This window comes from Thalassophryne amazonica, chromosome 15 (assembly GCF_902500255.1).
Source record: "Thalassophryne amazonica chromosome 15, fThaAma1.1, whole genome shotgun sequence".
Lineage (NCBI taxonomy): Eukaryota > Metazoa > Chordata > Actinopteri > Batrachoidiformes > Batrachoididae > Thalassophryne > Thalassophryne amazonica.
In genome coordinates this window covers 37,277,060-37,299,470 of record NC_047117.1, presented here as the reverse complement: position 1 = coordinate 37,299,470, position 22,411 = coordinate 37,277,060, and the positions used below count along the sequence as shown (strand labels likewise).

The 22,411-nt window shown below is 40.7% G+C and overlaps 1 protein-coding gene across 1 annotated transcript in view; it reads left to right on the top strand.

Moving 5' to 3' along the window:
- mettl14 (methyltransferase like 14) overlaps positions 1-22,137 on the top strand; it is a 49,099-nt gene extending 26,962 nt beyond the window's left edge. Inside the window, exons 9-11 of the mRNA XM_034188483.1 lie at positions 12,799-12,915; positions 21,346-21,556; positions 21,750-22,137. Coding sequence (XP_034044374.1) covers positions 12,799-12,915; positions 21,346-21,556; positions 21,750-22,057 — 636 coding nt within the window. The 3' untranslated portion in view covers positions 22,058-22,137. The remainder of the gene's footprint in view (positions 1-12,798; positions 12,916-21,345; positions 21,557-21,749) is intronic.
- The last annotated feature ends 274 nt before the right edge of the window (positions 22,138-22,411 follow it).

Genomic DNA, 22,411 nt, shown 5'->3' with positions numbered 1-22,411 from the left:
TTTTGTCACGGCTTTTTGGCTAACCTATACACCTTCTCATTTGTTGGGAAACCTATATGCACTGGAACCCATATCGATATTATCTCAACCCCTTTCCTTGCCACATCTCTAATCGCCAAAAGAATGTCATAAATGAGGTCTTGCCGACTCCTGGATGAACCAGTCCCCATACTATTGATAGCACAGTCGATTCAATGTGCACTGTTTTGTACTGCCTCTCTGGGAACCATCACCTGTGGTTGAGAGGTTTGTGTGTCGCTATGAAACTGAGAGCTGTGTTGACCTGGGTGGCAGGGGCTAGTTCTGAGGGTGTGGAATGTCACCTTGCTGTGGGGGGAAGGAGCCAGAGCTTGTGCATTAGGTGGAGCGTTACTCGTTAGATCTGCTGGGCCTCGCCTCCACACACAGCCTAGGCTCCGGAACCACTCTCCTTAATAGGAGTTGGACCTTAGTCTTCACTGGAGTTGCTCAAGGTATGAGGCACCAGGCGGGTGCGGGGATACTCACGAGTCCCCTGCTGAGCACCTCTACATTGGAGTTTACCCCAGTAGATGAGAGGGTCGCCTCCCTGCACCTCGGGGTGGTGGGGTGGAAAACTGTTGTTTGTGCGTATGCACCAAACAGCAGTTTGGAGTATTCGGCCTTCTTGGAGTCCCTGAATGGAGTCCTGTATGTGACTCCGGTGGGGGACTTGCATGGGCAATGACAGAGACACCTGTAGAGGTGTGATTGTCAGGAACGGCCTCCCCGATCTAAACCCGAACGGCCGTTTGTTATTGGACTTCTGTTCTAGTCATGGACTGTCCATAACAAACACCATGTTCGAACATAAGGGTGCTCATAAGTGTACATGGTACCAGAGGACTCTAGGCTGATGATCGATTTTGTGATTGTATCATCTGATCTGAAGCTGCATGTTTTGGACACTCAGGTGAAAAGAAGTGCAGAGCTGTCAGCTAATCACCTGTCAACTGAACACTTCTGGACCTGGGACCTGTCAACTGAGTTAGATTAGAGGGTGTGGGAGGACTTTGGACAGACCTGGTAAGCCCTGATGGATAGTGCGAGTGAACTGGGAATGTCTGGAGAAGCCCACTGTCTGACAGATCTTCAACTCACACCTCCGGCGGAGCTTTTCTAACATCCTTGTGGAGGTTGGGGGCATCGAACCAGAATGGGCAATGTTCAAAGCTTCCATTGCTGAAGCTGCAGAGGGGAGCTGTGACCTGAAGGTCTTATGTGCTTCCTGGGGCAGCAACCCTCGAACACCGTGATGGACACCGGTGGTTAGGGAAGCTGTCTGACTGAAGGAGTCCTTCCGGGATATGTTATCTTGGAGGGCTCCAGAGGTAGTTGCAAGGTACCGACAGGCTGCAGCCTCTGCTGTGGGGGAGGCAAAGCAGCAGGTGTGAGAGGATTTTGAAGTAACCATGGAGAAGGACTTTCGATCGGCACCAAGGTGCTTCTGGCGGACAGTAAGGCACCTCAGGAGTGGAAAACGGGAAACATCCAAGCAGTCTACAGTAAGGATGGGAGTCTGTTGACCTCAACTGAGGCTGTAATCCGGTGTTGGAAGGGACACTTTGAAACACTTTCAAAGGACACTTTGAAAGGAAAAAAACAACACAAAAAGAAAAAGAAAAGGCGTTCTTTAAAAGGAGTGGAGACAGCGTGACCACCAGACTTCTTGTAAGTCAGAATAGCTGTTTTGATTGTATTTTCTGCTTCGTGCGTCCATCAGCTCGCTTTCTATTTGGGTACACGTCACATTCAGCAGGCTCTGTGCTCATTTGTGATCGGAGGACACCACACACACTGCGATATGAGGCCAAGACACTCCAATATGTCGAATATCCCCAATTTGCGATCGGAGTGCTCCTGACGTCCTTCCGATCAGAGCGCTCCTTACACACCACACACGGCAGGAATATCTGATAAGATTATCTTTAGTGTCATCACAATTGTCTGGGCGTCTTTAAGATTGTCGGAAGGGGAAGATCGGGTCCGATATCGGCCTAATTATCTTGCCGTGTGAACCAGGCTTTATTTTTAAGGAAGTCCTTCTCTGTTCCACTCGTAAGTACAATTGAAGAAGTTGCACAATAGTTTTCATGTGTTTTGGTGGTTTCCTTCACCAGTCTTCAAAATTCTCAAAGAAGTTCTCAAAAATTTAAGAACTTTTTTATGATATTACAGCTTCGTTTTTATCCATAATGTCACAAATTATTCCTTATGTGATACAAAATTGGGTGTATCTGCACTAAAACATTTTCATTTGTCTTTCATCTTTGTTGAAATTAAACCAGCCTTTGACCTTGCCGCTGCAGCAGTGGTAAAAGTTGCAAATTAAAATTATAATGTGCGTATCATCACAGCTTGCAGGTGTTCAACAAAGATCAACAGTGGGAGGATATCCCGCTGTGCTCTTTGTAAATACTATGCCGAAAGCATCTGCATCAGACTGCGAGTGGTCAGTTAAATATTTTAAGATTTTAAAGCGAGGATTGATGTCTGAACTTCATGTCTGAACAAAGTAACATTACATGCAGCACTAGTATGTTTCCAAATAAGTCAGAACACCATTTGCTATATTTTAAGGCACATGTAAGGCTGAAAACTGACACAAGGGGGCGCCTGAGGATTGTTCAACCAAAGGCACATTGACAAGCTTGCATGCACAATTGTTTTATTTTTAAATCGGCCTCATGAGCACATAAGGTGGCCAAAACTGATAGTCTCAAATGTGTTTAATTAGCCTGATTAATTCATCTAGGTGCTTGCTGCCTGTTGAATTGCTACTGTTATTGAATACAGTGGGCCTGCTTCTGCAGCATCTACAACAAATAGACCCTCGTAAAAGAGTGTTTGTGTGTGGGGGGGAATTCATTTGTTATTCTTACCTTTAATGACCTTAATCACAAAGTCTTGGACTGAGAGCAATTGCATTTAATGACAATGAAAGTAGCTTACTTGCATTTATAAAAAGAGGGAGGCTAACGTTGGCTTACTTTCTTCACAGTGCTGGTCATCACTTATGTCTCGATGTTTTAGGTTTGCCGCAAAATACTCTCTGTTATTGTTAACCCTCAAGCGACCAAGTGCGGTCGTTGATGACCCTGAACATATATTTTTGTGCACCATTTGCTAATTTTAATCGGAAAAAGTTTCCTACCACAAATTTGTCAATCTGTTTGTCCCACATTTGTTCATAGAATTTTGCAAGGCTTGGCCAATCATGTGCAAGTATAATCCACGCTTGTGTCAGCTTCAGATGGTATTCTAATTTGCCCTAATCATCATATTTTACTGTTTTTCGGGGAGCATAACCAACAGACCTAGAATAACAAGATTTACAGCTGCACAAGCATTGACACTGATTCTTGATGCCCAGAGTGAGGATGAAAATAGTTCATGATTGTCAGAAAGGATGACTGATGGGTTCATTGAGATTTCTGTTAAATTATTGGCATATTTGCTTGTCACCGGTTCTTCTATGTTGGATGCTATAATTATCCTACTATATTAGTCGCCAGAATAGCTTGGTCACTTGAGGGTTAAAGGGATGTGTGTGTCCTTATTCACCTTATTCAGCCCCGCCCACTTTTACAACAAAGGCATTTCTGTTTTGTCTTAAGACCTCCAGTGAGCGGTGTTTTCAGTATAGAACAATGGAAGATATTACATGGGTAAAAACAAAAACCTTGGAAGTTGTCCTTGGATATCTTACCCCCCATGAAATATAGAGTTTAAAGGTTGCTCTATCCTGATTGGGCCTTATCAAGGTTTGGGTAAGCTTTAATCAGTGCTGCCCTGTAGGAATGTTGCCTTTTTGGGGGGGGTATACACTGTTACAGCGGGTTAATAACTGCCACCGGTGCCATTGTCCAACAGGGTGCTGACGGAAATTGGGCTACTGCTGGGTGAAGAAGAAGAGGAGGAGAACATGTCCACAGACAGTGGGAGAAGAGGAAAATTAGATGGGTGGAAGTGACGGTCTGGACTTTGAATGTTGGCAGTATGACTGGTAAAGGGAGAGAGCTGGCTGATATAGTGGAGACAAGAAAGGTAGACATATTGTGTGTGCAAGAGACCAAGTGTAAGGGAAGTAAGAGCAGGAGCACAGGCGGTGAGTGCACGTTGTTGTCAGTGTCGATAGGAAGACAAATGGTGTTTGGTCATTTTAAATTAAGAGTAAGTTAAGAATGTGTTGGAGGTTAAGCGAGTGTCTGACAGGGTAATTAGACAGCTGGGAAGGTACTGGGTGTGACATCTGGACAGTGGAAGAAAGACAAGGAGACTTATAGGTGGAACGAAGATGTCCGAGAAAGCATAAGAAAGAGGTTTGTGAAAAATTTTTAGGATAGTCTGAGAGATGAAGAAAGTAGTCAGGAGTACAAGGAGATGTGGCGTAGGGCCAAAAGAGAAGTAGCAAAACAGTCATTGCGAGTTATGAAAGAACTTGAATAGTAAAGAATAGGGATGGGTATTGATAAGATTTTATCTGTCTGTCGATGCCATTATTGATTCCGCTTATCGATCCAATTCTTTATCGATTCCCTTATCAATACCTCCTGTGAATTTTCTGTGTACTAAAAGTAGGCTTTACAGTTTTTCTATGTCAATAACATTTTATTGAGTCTTAAAGTAAATAAATATGAAATTTGTCACTGGATCCTTGATCTCTGGACATAAATAAAAATAAATAAAATCTGCTGGTCACTGGATCCTAGATTTCTGGACATAAATAAAAATAAATAAACTCTGTACATGGTGGATCCTAGTGTTCTGGGCATAAATAGAAATGCGCAAAATCTGTAGTTTTTGTAAAGTATTCCTTTCAGGTATTAGTGAGACAAATTTAACTCCATATACCCCGAGCTGTGATCTTGCACCCAGCTGTGCTGCACGTCGAAATCAATGCCATTCGTAAAGAATGGAGGACGTCTCATTTTGGGAGGGAAAAAAAGCGGTTTTGGTCGGTTGTAGTTTGTTGTCTATATTACAACGTTTGGAAAAGAGGTGTCATTTGATTTAAAAAGACAGTTCACTTTAAAGTTATTCATTCCGACCAAAATCTATCTTTCCAACTTTACTTGTCAGAGAGTCATGCAGTGTTTGGAGCTGTGCAGTTAATCTCACAAAACAGAGGATATCATCATTATTATTATTATTATTATTATTATTACAACCCCTGGCAAAATTTATGGAATCACCGGCCTCTGAGGATGTTCATTCAGTTGTTTAATTTTGTAGAAAAAAGCAGATCACAGACATGACACAAAACTAAAGTCATTTCAAATGGCAACTTTCTGGCTTTAAGAAACACTATAAGAAATCATGAAAAAAAATTGTGGCAGTCACTAACGGTTACTTTTTTAGACCAAGCAGAGGGAAAAAAATATGGACTCACTCAATTCTGAGGAATAAATTATGGAATCACCCTGTAAATTTTCATCCCCAAAACGAACACCTGCATCAAATCAGATCTGCTTGTTAGTCTGCTAAAAAGGAGTGATCACACCTTGGAGAGCTGTTGCACCAAGTGGACTGACATGAATCATGGCTCCAACACGAGAGATGTCAATTGAAACAAAGGAGAGGATTATCAAACTCTTAAAAGAGGGTAAATCATCACGCAATGTTGCAAAAGATGTTCGTTGTTCACAGTCAGCTGTGTCTAAACTCTGGACCAAATACAAACAACATGGGAGGGTTGTTAAAGGCAAACATACTGGTAGACGAAGGAAGACATCAAAGCGTCAAGACAGAAAACTTAAAGCAATATGTCTCAAAAATCGAAAATGCACAACAAAACAAATGAGGAACAAATGGGAGGAAACTGGAGTCAACGTCTGTCACCGAACTGTAAGAAACCGCCTAAAGGAAATGGGATTTACATAGAAAAGCTAAACGAAAGCCATCATTAACACCTAAGCAAAACTGTGAAAACATTCCTTGCAAAAAGACACATAGGGTCAATGTCATGGCCTGCAAATAGTCCAGATCTTAATCCAATTGAAAATCTTTGGTGGAAGTTGAAGAAAATGGTACATGACAAGGCTCCAACCTGCAAAGCTGATCTGGCAACAGCAATCAGAGAAAGTTGGAGCCAGATTGATGAAGAGTACTGTTTGTCACTCATTAAGTCCATGCCTCAGAGACTGCAAGCTGTTATAAAAGCCAGAGGTGGTGCAACAAAATACTAGTGATGTGTTGGAGCGTTCTTTTGTTTTTCATGATTCCATAATTTTTTCCTCAGAATTGAGTGATTCCATATTTTTTTTTTTTCCCCTCTGCTTGGTCTAAAAAAGTAACCGTTACTGACTGCCACAATTTTTTTTCCTGATTTCTTATAGTGTTTCTTAAAGCCAGAAAGTTGCCATTTGAAATGACTTTAGTTTTGTGTCATGTCTGTGATCTGCTTTTTTCTACAAAATTAAACAACTGAATGAACATCCTCTGAGGCCGGTGATTCCATAATTTTTGCCAGGGGTTGTATTAGTATTATTATTTATTACCTTTGCCTGTACCTGAGCTTCAGTTTACGAACCGACGAAGCGAGTTCAGAGAACTATTGCGTGCGCTGCCCCACAAAAAGTTCATGAGGAAAGAATAAAAACGGTGTGGAATGGAGAATGATTCATTTCTTGCCCGCAACAAGACAAGAGTCCCAGTTAGTGACTTTAATCAGCACAAAAGTGACTCCTGATTGATATCTTTAAATGGCTTTGAGGTTAATGAAGAAATTGCAGACCCACTGCTTGTTCTTTGCTGCTTTAAAGTGATTTGCCGCTTTAAAGCGATTCACTGCTTCGCAGCTCCTGAGAAACAGCAGGCCCAGAATCAACATAAAAAAAATTACATTTTCCAGATACACACTCTCAAAAACAATGGCCGCTCTGACGTAATGTGAACTTAAGAATCGACAAAGGAATGGTGAAGCAAAAAGGCTATTGATGTTGGTGGATTGATCCTTTCTTATCGATTCTTGACAGGAACCGTTTTTCGATACCATCCCCAGTAAAGAGAGAGAAAAGGACATGCACCGATTGGCCAGACAAAGGGACAGCGCTGGAAGTGATGTGCAGGAGGTTAAGGTGGTAAAAGATGCAGATAGTAATGATTTAACAAGCGAGGAAAGTGTGTTGAGAAGGTGGAGGGAATATTTTGAGGAGGTGATGAATGAACAAAATGAGAGAAAAGGCTGGTGTGGCAAGAGTAAATCAGGAAGTACAAGAGATTAGTAAGGATGAAGTGAGGGCAGCTATGAAGAGGATGAAGAGTGTGAAGGCATTTGGTCCAGATGAGATGATATTCCAGTGGAGGCATGGAAGTGTCTAGGAGATATTGCAGTGGAGTTTCTAACCAGACTGTTTAACAAAGTATTGGAAAGTGAGAGGATGCCTGAGGAGTGGAGATGAAGTGCGCTGATTCCTATTTGTAAGAACAAGGGTGATGTGCAGAGCTGCAGTAACTACAGAGGCACAAGTTGATCAGCCACAGCATGAAGTTATGGGAAAAGAGTAGTATAAGCTAAGCTTAGAAATCATATGACAATCTGTGAGCAGCAGTATGGTTTCACTCCAAGAAACAGCACTACAAATGAAATGTTTTCTGTGAGAATACTGATGAAGTATAGAGAAGGCCAGAAAGAGTTGCATTGTGTATTTGTTGATTCAGAGAACGCTTGTGACAGGGTGCCAAGAGAAGAGTTTTCGTATTATATGAGGAAGTCTGGAGTGGCAGATTAGTATGTGAGGGTAGTGCCGGACATGTATAAGGATAGTGTGACAGCGGTGAGATGCGCAGTAGGAATGACAGACTCATTCAAGATGGAGGTGTGATTACACCAAGGATCAGTTCTGAGTCCTTTCTTGTTTGCAGTGGTGATGGACGGATTGACAGATAACATCAGACAGGACTATGATGTTTGCAGATGACATTGTGATCTGTAGTGAGAGTAGAGAGCAGGTTGAATCCTGCGTGGAGAAGTGGAGATATGAGAGGGGATAGAGAAGGGAATGAAAGTGAGTAGGAGCAAGACTGAGTACGCGTGTGTGAATGAGAGGGAGCCCAGTGGAATAATGCAGTTTACAGTGAGTAGAAGTTGTGAAAATACATGAGTTAATTAGATGGGGTCAACTGTCCAAAGTAATGAAGAGTGTGGTAGAGAGGTGAAGATGAGAGCGAAGGCAGAATGGAGTGGGTGAAGAAAGGTGGCAGGAGTGATTTGTGACCGAAGGATATCAGCAAGAGTGAAGGGGAAAGTTTACAAGACAGTAGTGAGACCAGCTATGTTGTACGGCTTTGAGACTGTGGCACTAACAAAAAGACAGGAGGCAGAGCTGGAGGTGGCAGAGCTGAAGATGTTGAGATTCTCTTTGGAAGTGACGAGAATGGACAGGATGAGGAATGAACATATCAGAGGGACATCTCAGGTGGGACAGTTTGGAGACAAAGTCAGAGAGGTGAGATTGAGATGGTTTAGACGTGCAGAGGAGAGGCCCAAGATATATAGGGAGAAGGATGCTGAGGATGGAGCCACCAGGGAGGAGGAGAAGAGGGAGGCCAAAAAGGAGTTTTATGGATGTGCTGAGGGAGGACATGCAGGTGGTTGTTGTGACAGAGGACAGTACAGACCCCTAATCAGAAAAAGAAATTGGGACAGTATGGAAAATGTGAGTAATCAAAAATTTGGAGTTATTCTCGCATTTATTTTGAATTATTTTTCATTGCAGGCACTATAAACCCTACAACCCCAATTCCAATGAAGTTGGGACATTGTGTAAAATGTAAATAAAAACAAAATACAATGATTTGCAAATCCTCTTCAACCTATATTCAATTGACTACACCACAAAGACAAGATATTTAATGTTCAAACTGATAAACCTTATTGTTTTTGTGCAACTATTTGCTCATTTTGAAATGGATGCTTGCAACACATTTCAAAAAAGTTGGGACAGTGGTATGTTTACCAGAAAAAGACATTACTTGGATGGCAGCATGTGTTGCTCCAAAACCTAGATGTTTCTTTCAGCATTGATGGTGCCATCACAGATGTGTAAGTTGCCCGTGCCACCCCCATACAATCACAGATGCTGGCTTTTGAACTTTGTGCTGCTAACAATCTGGATGGTCTTTTTCTTCTTTTGTCTGGAGGACAGGACAGCCCAGTCTCATGTGTTTTGTTTTTTTCCTGTGCTCCTGTCCCGAAATGAGTAAAATTTTCGTGACGGGAGTTTTTTTTTTTTTTTTTTTTTAAGTCACTATTACTAACCCGACTCCTACCCCCAACCCTAACCTTAACCATAACCTAGCCCTACCCTAACCATAACCACTCTCGAACCCCCCTGCTTCACTTTTAATTTCGTGCAGCCATCACGGAATGAATTAGAATGAATTTGTGCTGCTGTGACGAAAATGAGGCACTTTTCGTCACAATATAATGAACCAATAGATTAATGATTCATTTCATGCTGCTGAATCACAACTTGCCGTGAGACCCTCTCTCACTCGCTCCCTCTCTCTCCCTCTCTTGTTGTCTCTCTCTCACTCGCTCTCCGTTTTCCTGCTGAGCAAACTTGGAACTTTTTGGAAACACGAAGCCTTTCAACTGTAAAATAAACTGTAAATTTCTAAACATATCATCACTGACACCCACGCAGCAAACTCTGGATTAATACTGAAGGATTTTGTTGTTTTTTTTACCAGAGAGAAATTGAAGCTCTGTTCAGCTCTGCTCCTGACTGCTGCGCTCTGAGCTGCTGTTTTGTAGCACTTCACAGCCTTGGGATGCTGAACTTGCTGATTTTATTTTATTTTTATTTATTTTTTTATTTTTTCCCCAGCAACAATTCAGTTCATTTTTCTGAAAATCTGTGCTCGGTGGCACAGACAATTTGAACCTGAGATCCGGGCAGAAATTTGCCTCTACCCGTGGATTAGAACACTGCGGAAGAAACAGATCGGCTTCAGCTCAGACACCTCCCCCTTGCTTCCTCACACTCAGCAGTAAACAGAGCAGGGAGCATGCAGCAGCAGTTGAGAGGTTTCACAGATGTGGCTTCTCTCTGGTATCGAAAAACGCCACAGGTTGTATTGGTATTTTCTGATACTTGAATTCCATTGATATCGGAAGCCGATACGACACTGGGTCAGATCGGTCGCAACCTTAGTTGCATGTGACATGGCTATTTGGTTCCAGTGGCATTCAAAGCTCTAACAGCAGTTGGGTCGAAACTGTTTTTCAGTCTATTTGTATTTGCTTTAATGGCTCTGTACCATCTGCCTGGAGGCTGTAGTTCAGAGAGTGGCCAGGGTGGGATGAGTCCTTTAGGACGGTATTGGCTCTCCTGAGACAGTAAGATCCATGAAGGTCCCCCAATGTGGGTAGAGAGCACTCAGTGATCTTCTGTCATTTTGGTAACCCTGTGGAGCTCTTTTCTGTTTTTCTGTTTGTCCCCATGCAGCTGGCAGACCATGTACAGAGGCAGTATGTGAGGATGCTCTCCGTCGTAGAGCGGTAAAAAGACACAAGCAAACTCTGGTTTATTTTTCTGAGGATTCTCAGGAAGTGTAGTCTTTGCTGTGCCTTATTTGCCAAGTGTGTAGTATTCCGGGTCAGTTTCTCATCTATGTGGACTCTCAGGAAATTGAAGTCCCTGTCCCTTTCCACAAAGGTCCCCCCAATGATAATGGGCTGAATGTCTGTTTTGTTTCTCCTGAAGTCTGTGATTGCCTCCTTGGTTTTGGATGTGTTCAAGAGCAGGTTATTTTTTCTTCACCACACTGTCAGTTGTTCCACCTCATCTTGGTAGGCAGACTCATCTCCTCCAGTGATACAGCCTACCACTGTGGTGTCATCTGCATACTTAATGAAAGTGTTGCTGGTGTGGATACGGGTGCAGTCAGAGGTGTAAAGGGTGAGGATGTAGCCTGGGTTAACTTCAGTATTAAAAAATAACGTACATTCTCATATTCTGGGTATGTTTCTGCTTAGAATAAAATTTAAATTGACACCTTAAGTAAATTAAATAATTTTTTAAATAAAAATCATGGTATTTCTCTAAACAATACCTTGTTATGTAAGAGGCTACCTTAAATTATGATAATGTATACCTGCTTTCTTCAAAGTCTGTATGATCAGTTATTTCTGCTGCCTAGAGTCTGTAATACCAGAAAATGGAAACATGGTTATTATATATTCATAACTCAAAATTTTATCTCATGAGGATACTTCATGGGATTTTGAACCAATATCCCTAAATGACTGTATTTTACATTGGACATAAGTTGATCATGCCCATTTGATTGTGGCTGCCCCACTGGCATGTTGGTGCTCTTACCTCACTGACAGCAATGTGTAGACATTAAGATACCCAACAATGACAATGTTTGGCCACTTTACACCACTGATTGGTCCATCAGAATCCACAGAATCCTGTTCAGGGTGACCCATAAAATCATCCGATTCTGAACAATCGAATCCAAGTTATTATGCACACCTTTATAATCAGACACTCGATTAATTGACCAATACCAAAGTGATGCCACATTAAAATCATTAAATATCAGGAAAAGTAGTGCAGTAAGAGATGATGGGGCATAATTGCAGTGGGTGGTGGCCAAGCGGTTAAGTGCACTTATTTCCAGTGAGCTTGCTTCCCAGTTCAATCCCACCCCTGCTCATTCTCTAATATGGATTTACGTTAGGAAGGACATGTGGCGTAAAACTCGCGTGAAGCTCACTCTATGGTAGATGAAGGCACAAACCGGAAATGGCACAAAACAATCTGCTGGACAACACTGTCATAAAAAGCCACAAACCGAGGTAGACGAAAAGTCTGAAGGACCTAAATGACATGGTGAGATGCTGAAGAGCTTTGCTCATCATGTCCGTGACATATACATATTATTTATATAACACTTTACACAGTACTAAAAGACACTTTACAGAACAGAGAAAATAACAAAGAACAAGCAACTTTAATATAGATTGATTAAAATAAAAACAAACAAAATTATAAAACCTTCACTGTGCCTTGTGATGGAATCTCTACAATGACCGGTCAAAGATGGCAGACACATTTCTTGCACCTCAGCAACCAATGCGGCGTCTACTCTTTATAATGTCTATGGGTGTAACAATCTCAGTGTTTGTTCTGCTGAGGCAGAGGAAACTGTTTAACTGTTTAAACTTGTCAAAATAAAGAAATAAAATTTGTTTTGTCACACCTGATGTTAATAATTATGTTTTTTTCTTTTAAAAGTTTGTTCTTAATTTTTCTTTTTTTCACAGAACATGGGCATGTGGAAAAAAAAAACTTTTTCCACTTCTTTTTCTCTCTTACTTTCTCTTTGAGTTGTTTTCCAGACAGTTCTTCGGTTACTTCAAAGTGCAGGAAAAGAAGCTTGTTAGTCAGGTTGATGCCTCCAGGTCTGCAGATGATGCCAGGTGTGCTGAACACTCATCCTGAAGCACAGCTTGAGGCTGGAATGCGCAGCTTCTGTCTGGCGAAATGTGCAAGAATTAGCAGTCTGGATGCATAGTTCTTCTGAAACAGAATGTTTTTGGATTGTGGACGAAAGAAAATGTTTGAGGACTCGATCTTGAGTTTTGGGGAACAATGATAAACATTTTTCAACATTTTATGGACCAAACAATTAATCAGTTAATTGGAAAAAAAATCAACACATTAATCGATCATCCACAATGAAAACATTCAGTATATGAAGCCCTTGTAAAAATAATTATTCAGGCCACAGTGACACTTCTCCTTCTTATACTTGTTTCAGTGTTTGAGGAAGTGGGGCTTTAGACGGTGTGAGGACATCTGCTGGATCAAGACCAACAAAAACAATCCAGGCAAAACCAAGGCACTGGACCCAAAGGCAGTGTTTCAGAGGACGAAGGTACACAATACACACAACGTATCCACATTCTGTATTATAAAAAAAGTATTATTATTAGTTGTATGTTTACTCAAAGCTTTCTTAAATGTGAGTTTTTAAAAGATACTTAAAATACTCAGCACCAGCAGCAGGTTGACCTTTCACAGGCAGGGGGTGACAGCAGAGAAGGCTTTGTCTTGGACAGTGAGGAATCCACAGCCAGGAGATCAGAGAGAGGACGTGGAGCAGACCATCGATTTCTATTTAATCCACTAGATGGCGGATGTAGCCTGTGAGCTGTTGCCAGAGCGCCTCCATCTTGTTTAGCGTTATTATGTGTTGACGGTACCGCGTTCACACTGGACGCCACAAATTTGTGTCCCTTGCCTGGCAATGGACGCACCACCATTGCCTGGGGTGTTGCTCTGCTTTGGCTGCGAACATTCGCCCCAATGTGTCATCAAATAGGAGGAGCTTCCATTACGCTCTACGTCAAGTCAACATGACAAGACCTTGATCACACGGAGCAAGTTGCTGTGCTCTATTTGCTACTGCATTTAATCTATTATTAGACTCAATTGGCTTTGCTCAAAATGTAAATGAGTCCACCCACCACTTTAATCATATCTTAGATCTTGTTCTGACTTATGGTATGGAAATTGAAGACTTAACAGTATTCCCTGGAAACTCCCTTCTGTCTGATCATTTCTTAATAACATTTACATTTACTCTGATGGACTACCCAGCAGTGGGGAATAAGTTTCATTACACTAGAAGTCTTTCAGAAAGCACTGTAACTAGGTTTAAGGATATGATTCCTTCTTTATGTTCTCTAATGCCATATACCAACACAGTGCAGAGTACCTACCTAAACTCTGTAAGTGAGATAGAGTATCTCGTCAACAGTTTTACATCCTCATTGAAGACAACTTTGGATGCTGTAGCTCCTCTGAAAAAGAGAGCTTTAAATCAGAAGTGCCTGACTCCATGGTATAACTCACAAACTCGCAGCTTAAAGCAGATAACCCGTAAGTTGGAGAGGAAATGGCGTCTCACTAATTTAGAAGATCTTCACTTAGCCTGGAAAAAGAGTCTGTTGCTCTATAAAAAAGCCCTCCGTAAAGCTAGGACATCTTACTACTCATCACTAATTGAAGAAATAAGAACAACCCCAGGTTTCTTTTCAGCACTGTAGCCAGGCTGACAGAGTCAGAGCTCTATTGAGCCGAGTATTCCTTTAACTTTAACTAGTAATGACTTCATGACTTTCTTTGCTAATAAAATTTTAACTATTAGAGAAAAAATTACTCATAACCATCCCAAAGACGTATCATTATCCTTGGCTGCTTTCAGTGATGCCAGTATTTGGTTAGACTCTTTCTCTCCGATTGTTCTGTCTGAGTTATTTTCATTAGTTACTTCATCCAAACCATCAACATGTCTATTAGACCCCATTCCTACCAGGCTGCTCAAGGAAGCCCTACCATTATTTAATGCTTCGATCTTAAATATGATCAATCTATCTTTATTAGTTGGCTATGTACCACAGGCTTTTAAGGTGGCAGTAATTAAACCATTACTTAAAAAGCCATCACTTGACCCAGCTATCTTAGCTAATTATAGGCCAATCTCCAACCTTCCTTTTCTCCTCAAAAATTCTTGAAGGGTAGTTGTAAAACAGCTAACTGATCATCTGCAGAGGAATGGTCTATTTGAAGAGTTTCAGTCAGGTTTACAATTCATCATAGTACAGAAACAGCATTAGTGAAGGTTACAAATGATCTTCTTATGGCCTCAGACAGTGGACTCATCTCTGTGCTTGTTCTGTTAGACCTCAGTGCTGCTTTTGATACTGTTGACCATAAAATTTTATTACAGAGATTAGAGCATGCCATAGGTATTAAAGGCACTGCGCTGCGGTGGTTTGAATCATATTTATCTAATAGATTACAATTTGTTCATGTAAATGGGAAATCTTCTTCACAGACTAAGGTTAATTGTGGAGTTCCACAAGGTTCTGTGCTAGGACCAATTTTATTCACTTTATACATGCTTCCCTTAGGCAGTATTATTAGACGGCATTGCTTAAATTTTCATTGTTACGCAGATGATACCCAGCTTTATCTATCCATGAAGCCAGAGGATACCCAGCTTTATCTATCCATGAAGCCAGAGGACACACACCAATTAGCTAAACTGCAGGATTGTCTTACAGACATAAAGACATGGATGACCTCTAATTTCCTGCTTTTAAACTCAGATAAAACTGAAGTTATGTACTTGGCCCACAAATCTTAGAAACATGGTGTCTAACCAGATCCTTACTGTGGATGGCATTACCCTGACCTCTAGTAATACTGTGAGAAATCTTGGAGTCATTTTTTGATCAGGATATGTCCTTCAATGCGCATATAAACAAATATGTAGGACTGCTTTTTTGCATTTACGCAATATCTCTAAAATTAGAAAGGTCTTGTCTCAGAGTGATGCTGAAAAACTAATTCATGCATTTATTTCCTCTAGGCTGGACTATTGTAATTCATTATTATCAGGTTGTCCTAAAAGTTCCCTGAAAAGCCTTCAGTTAATTCAAATGCTGCAGCTAGAGTACTAACGGGACTAGAAGGAGAGAGCATACCTCACCCATATTGGCCTCTCTTCATTGGCTTCCTGTTAATTCTAGAATAGAATTTAAAATTCTTCTTCTTACTTATAGGTTTTGAATAATCAGGTCCCATCTTATCTTAGGGACCTCATAGTACCATATCACCCCAATAGAGCGCTTCGCTCTCAGACTGCAGGCTTACTTGTAGTTCCTAGGGTTTGTAAGAGTAGAATGGGAGGCAGAGCCTTCAGCTTTCAGGCTCCTCTCCTGTGGAACCAGCTCCCACTTCAGATCAGGGAGACAGACACCCTCTCTACTTTTAAGATTCAATCAATCAATCAATCAATTTTTTTTTTTATATAGCGCCAAATCACAACAAACAGTTGCCCCAAGGCGCTTTATATTGTAAGGCAAGGCCATACAATAATTATGTAAAACCTCAACGGTCAAAACGACCCCCTGTGAGCAAGCACTTGGCTACAGTGGGAAGGAAAAACTCCCTTTTAACAGGAAGAAACCTCCAGCAGAACCAGGCTCAGGGAGGGGCAGTCTTCTGCTGGGACTGGTTGGGGCTGAGGGAGAGAACCAGGAAAAAGACATGCTGTGGAGGGGAGCAGAGATCGATCACTAATGATTAAATGCAGAGTGGTGCATACAGAGCAAAAGAGAAAGAAACAGTGCATCATGGGAACCCCCCAGCAGTCTAAGTCTATAGCAGCATTAGGCTTAAAACTTTCCTTTTTGCTAAAGCTTATAGTTAGGGCTGGATCAGGTGACCCTGAACCATCCCTTAGTTATGCTGCTATAGACTTAGACTGCTGGGGGGTTCCCATGATGCACTGAGTGTTTCTTTCTCTTTTTGCTCTGTATGCACCACTCTGCATTTAATTATTAGTGATTGATCTCTGCTCCCCTCCACAGCATGTCTTTTTCCTGGTTCTCTCCCTCAGCCCCAACCAGTCCTAGCAGAAGACTGCCCCTCCCTGAGCCTGGTTCTGCTGGAGGTTTCTTCCTGTTAAAAGGGAGTTTTTCCTTCCCACTGTCGCCAAGTGCTTGCTCACAGGGGGTCGTTTTGACCGTTGGGGTTTTTACGTAATTATTGTGATTTGGCGCTATGTAAATAAAATTGAATTGATTGAATTGATATTTGTTGTGGAAAGCTGACAAACGTTGCCAACGGCGCCGTCCCTGGGTTCACAATATCCTCATGAGACGTTCTCAATTCAGGGAGTTTCATCATTTGCTGACGGCCGCTTTCAACGGTACTTCCACCTCTCCAGGACCCAGTTTGAGGACCTCCTGTCCCGTTTGCGCGCGCACGTGAACAGTTAAAAAAAACTGGCTGCTGCTGTAGTTCCTCACTCTCCTCTCCAGCTCTGTCAATAATTGTGTTATAAACCAGTCACCATTTGTTCTGTTATACACCTGTGTAGTTAATAAAATTATCTTCACGGATGATTGTTCACGCGCACACATCTGAACAAAGAGAAAAAACTGGCTGCTGCTGCAGTTCCTCTCTCCCCTCAAACTCTGTCATAATTGTGTTAAATCAAGGACAAAATGGACATAAGTCCTGCTCACAGGCTGGCTGCCAGAGACAGGACATGTCCCATCAAGTATAACTCCAGACACCTCCACGTCACTACATATCCAGTCCCTGATTGGTCATCGCGGCACGACAAGACGAAAAGGTTCAGATTTTTCAACTTGGGGAAGAGGGCGACGCGATGCAACGCGATACCGTGCCACAAACGCGTCAGCCGCTCAAAATCCCTTTATTCGCGTCACTTCATTTGCGTCCATTGCGTCGCATTGAGTGGCTTGGACGTTTGTGGCGCCACAATGTGCCCTTTCATAGGGATTACATGGCAACCTCTCACCGCTGTCACTCACATGGCGTCCGGTGTGAACGCGGCATTCGATTAAATAGAAATAGATTATTTGCTGACTTAAACTTGGGTAAAGTGATCTGAAAATGCTGTTTTGTGCAACGTTCAGGTGCTACGACAAGCTGACAAGGAGTATCAGTTGGTTAAATAAGGTTAAATAAATAAATTGTGTACACATAGTTTGTACTATATGTAATATTAATGATGGAGAAATTACTAAAATTGCTTAATAAAGGTTAGAAAATTATTTATTTTTTTGTGTTGATCCGCATTCTATAAAGTAGTGACTTCAAATTTACTGCCTGAATGATTTGTCATTATAAATATCTCACCATTTGTTTAGTGATTCAGTTAGAAATCTCACTTTCATACGTCTCAATTTTGCCCTTTTTTATTAGCCTCTGGGTTTTAATTCACATCAGGTTTTCCATCCTGAGATGGAAATTCATAGAATGGAAATGCTTTTTCTCTCAATTTGGTGGGTCACAGGACAGTCACTTTGACATTGTATATTCTACTAATATAACAATATACACAAATTAGATTAATTTCTCTGTGATATACTCTGTGTAAACAGTGTAGTACAGATTTCTTTGAACTTGGTCCAGAAATGATTGAATAATCTTACTTTCACCCTGGCTGGGTTTCATTTTATTTATTTGATATTTTCGCAAAGTGCTCCGTGAAAGTGGCGCCGTGGGTTAAGAACAGTCTTTAATATTAATATATTTAATATGAGTCAAGCGTGTGAAGCTCTTTCTTTGACCCCTGATTTCCCATCTTTAACTTAACTTCTCGTCTCGTGGCAGACATAATGTGTTTGACAAACTGATGGTATTATTTTCTCTCTGGACTGGGAGATGAACAGTCTCAGTCTATTAAGTGTATTATATAAACATCTGATCATCTTCTGTATTTGTTTTGACACATAGTGGCTGCACAAATGTGGGACTGAGTTTGAATAAATGTAACAGCACGGAAAAAAGCAGATTTATGGTGAAACTCTCTTGAAAACATTGATCATGCCCACATTGATTTCTGTTTATGTTTGAGTGTCTGACGCTAACCAAGATGGCGGTGCTCTCGCAACAGCCAGCAAATGAGCAGATCGCCGCGGCCCTCCATCTATTGGATTAAATAGAAATCGATGGAGCAGACACATAGGCACGTATAGAGCCACGTCTGGCAGTAATGGCAAGTAGAAGGACTGATAAAGTTTATCAGTTTCAACATTAAATATCTCGTCTTTGTGGTGTATTCAATTGAATATAGGTTGAACAAGATTTGCAAATCGTATTCTGTTTTTATTAACATTTTACACAACATCCCAACTTCATTGGAATTGGGGTTGTAAATATTTTTCAGTTTAATCTGACAATGGCACATGGCACATGCCCCGCCTGGTCAATGATGCTTTACATCATAAATGACAGTTATCATATTTTATATGTATACGTCATACCACCATATAAGTCACACCTATAAAAAATCCTCTTAAACAGAATAAAAACCATATAAGTCACACCGGACTATAAGGCTGAATCTCACTTCTACCCTTTGGTCCTTCCCCTTACCCCTTCCTCTCCATTTTGCGCGGGCATGAGAGACAGAGGGGTGTCTCAATTCTCTTTTTGGAGCGAGGTGGAGGGGTAGGGCTTCAAACCCCTCCAAATAGAGTGAATCTGGATGCACACTGCGTTTGGAGGGGTAGGAGGAGCTTACCGCTGTCTCCACAAAAACAAACATGGCGCCGAAAGAGCTGCACAAATGAAACGGCTTTCATTACAAATTACACTGTTGCCTATGACAGCAACGTGTATGCAGCTGGATGCATGTTGTGTATATTGTCGTTCTGAAGAATATTGTAACTTTGCTCGTGCGATGAGGCGTTATAATGCGCATAATACATACGAACACTACGATAAGACACTTTATATCTCACAATGGAGAAAATCATGATAAAGTGTAAGCACATTAATTTGTATGTTCATAAATCTTTGGATAATAGTGATTCCTGCTGTTGGATTTCAAGGTCTGTAATATGTGTGTATTTTGTAAACAAACGGAGCCCTGAGCAAACTCATCTCCTAATAAACTTTCAGGCAGAAAATGAGAAGTTTCATCAATGGGAATAAGTTGGAAAATATATACACACACATGTATATGTGTAACACATAACCTGATGTCCTAATAGACTGATATTTTTTGTCAAGGAAATTTCTAAAGGAAATAGGGCTGGATACAAAAAATGGGAGAATTTGAAAAAGAAATACAAGGTTAACAGAACTAGATGCAGCCCAAAACATACATACAGGTGCTGGTCTTATAATTAGAATATCATTAAAAAGTTGATTTATTTCAGTAATTCCATTGAAAAAGAATTGCACACAGACTGATATATTTCAAGTGTTTATTTATTTTAATTACTAATCAATCAACTAATTATTAATCAAACATTAATTATTACTATTATTAATTATTATTCATATTATTAACATTAATTAATAATTACTTAATTATCAATACTATTAATTACTATTATAAATTACGAATTAATTAAATCTTCGACTTTTTCTATTTCTTTGCATTTATGCAGAAAGGCGAGAAAATAAAAAGCAAATGGGCTACTGCAACAAGTTGCATTTCGGTTGCCATGTGAAGATGGCAGTTTGACACAGGCAGTTTTTTTCTCCTAAGGCAGAGGGGTGTCTCAATTCATAGGGCTAGAGGCATACCCCTTCTCCTTTCCCCTTGTTTTAAAGGGGTAGGCGTAGGGCCAAGGGGAAGGGGAACAAAAGAGAATTGAGATTGGGGGTAAGTCCCACATGTTTACCTCCGCCAACAAAGTTGGGTGGATGTTATGTTATCCATTGTTTGTTTGTTGTTGGGTTTGTGAGCAGCCTGTAACCCCCAATTTTTCCATTATATCTTTATGAAATTTTACAGAGGATTCACATCCTGATAGGCAAGAAACTGATTCAATTTTCAAGGTCAAAGTCGGGAAATATTTGAAAATTGGAAAAATCCATATCCTTTAACATTGAATGAATGTTAAAAAATTCTAAACTGTTAAAAAACATCAAATTTCTTTCCAATTTGAGAGTGTTATTTGGGATGGTATCCTTTATCGACTGAGGATGTTTGATCCAGATCTGATCCAGATTACAGATTTTGTGGCCATTTAAATGTAGCATTTAAAACCCCCATTTTATGTATATTTCACATTATGTCAAATCAAATGTGTCTCAATCACTTTTATACTTGAAAGGGAGGTGCAGGCTGGCACTCATTATCACCTGACAAAGTTTGATTTGGATGTGATCCAGATTGTGGATTTTTTGGACGTTTGAATTTAATATTGAAAAGCCCATTTTTTGCATTATATCTCAATCAAAAGTGCCTCAATCACTCTCATTTGTGACAATGAAGTGCAAACTGTCACTCTCAATGAATAGACTAAGTTTGAGCCCCATCTGATCAGTATTGCGGATTTAGCGGCTATTTGATTTTAATCTGGAAAAGCCCTTTTGATCTATATTTTATATTATATTTTAGCTTATGAAAAGCCACTGCTAACAGGACTTTGACCTTAAATATTTTCCAAGGTAAAAATTTGTAGAATTGGAAAGTTGTATTGGAGGTTTGCGCTCTACGAGCGCAGTGCTCTAGTTTCTGTATCAGGTCTTTGATATTGGATTTTTGGGGCATTGTAGTGTGCTTTTTATTGTTGGCACTTATTCTTTTTTTTTATTATAGTTTAATTTGTTCAGTGCTTTGATTCCTGAGAAGTCCTATATACTTTAAATAGTTGTAATTATTATGAACTAACTTTTTTCAGTGTATATAAGTCAGGACAACTGGCAGGACTGTCAAAGTAGTGGAAAAAGGGTAACTAATCAGTTACATTTTAAAACATTTATGGTTCTCATCATTATCCCCCCATCACATTCTTTGCAGGAGCATTGCCTGATGGGAATTAAAGGAACAGTACGTAGGAGCATCGATGGTGACTTCATCCATGCTAATGTGGACATTGACTTGATCATCACTGAGGAGCCTGAAATGGGAAATGTGGAGAAGCCTGTTGAGATTTTCCACATCATTGAACATTTCTGTTTGGGCCGTCGAAGGTTGCACCTCTTTGGACGAGACTCGACCATCAGACCGGGTGAGTTCTTTGGCACGCCTTTCTTTGCTTATGTTACCCTTCAGTTTATGTGGTCGTAATTAATATGTACATTTATATGGTCATTTTTAACAGCATAATCGTAAGTTCACATTTACAGTACTATTGTAAGTTTTTGTTTTTCTGTTTCTCAATGCCTATTTTCTTTTTTGTTTGTTTTTCTGTGTCCTTCCAGGCTGGCTGACTGTTGGTCCAAATCTGACAAACAGTAATTTTAACCCAGAGACGTATGCCTTGCATTTTACGTCACCTAACTCCTACTTGTCTGGCTGCACTGAGGAAATAGAGAGGCTACGGCCCAAATCGCCTCCTGTTAAACTGCCATCAGACCGTGGTGGTGGTGCACCCAGAGGGGGACGAGGTGTGCCAAATGCAGGCAGAGGTGGCGACAGAGGCCGTGAACGAAATCGACCAAATTTTCGTGGGGATAGAGGAGGTTTCAGGGGCAGAGGAGGGCCACACCGGGGTTTCCAGCCTCGCTAGGGGAAACCATTAGTGTTAACTACACTGAATACTTAGAACATGGTAGTTTGGTTGGACAAATTAACAGGTGGATTCCATTTTTTTAAAATATTTGTTCATGTATTTGTTTTTCCTGGGCCTATTTCATATTGTCATCTCAATAAATGATCTTTTCTTGTTTTTCTTGGGTCTTATCTTTACATATCTAAAGTTAAGGGAGACTTTTTCATTTACCATATTTTCCAGAGTATAAGCCACTCCTGTTAAAGAGAGGAAAAACTCATACATACAGTGGGGAAAATAAGTATTTGACCTCCTGTCAGTTTTGCAGGTTTATCCACCTACAAAGAATGGAGAGGTCTGTAATTTTTATTG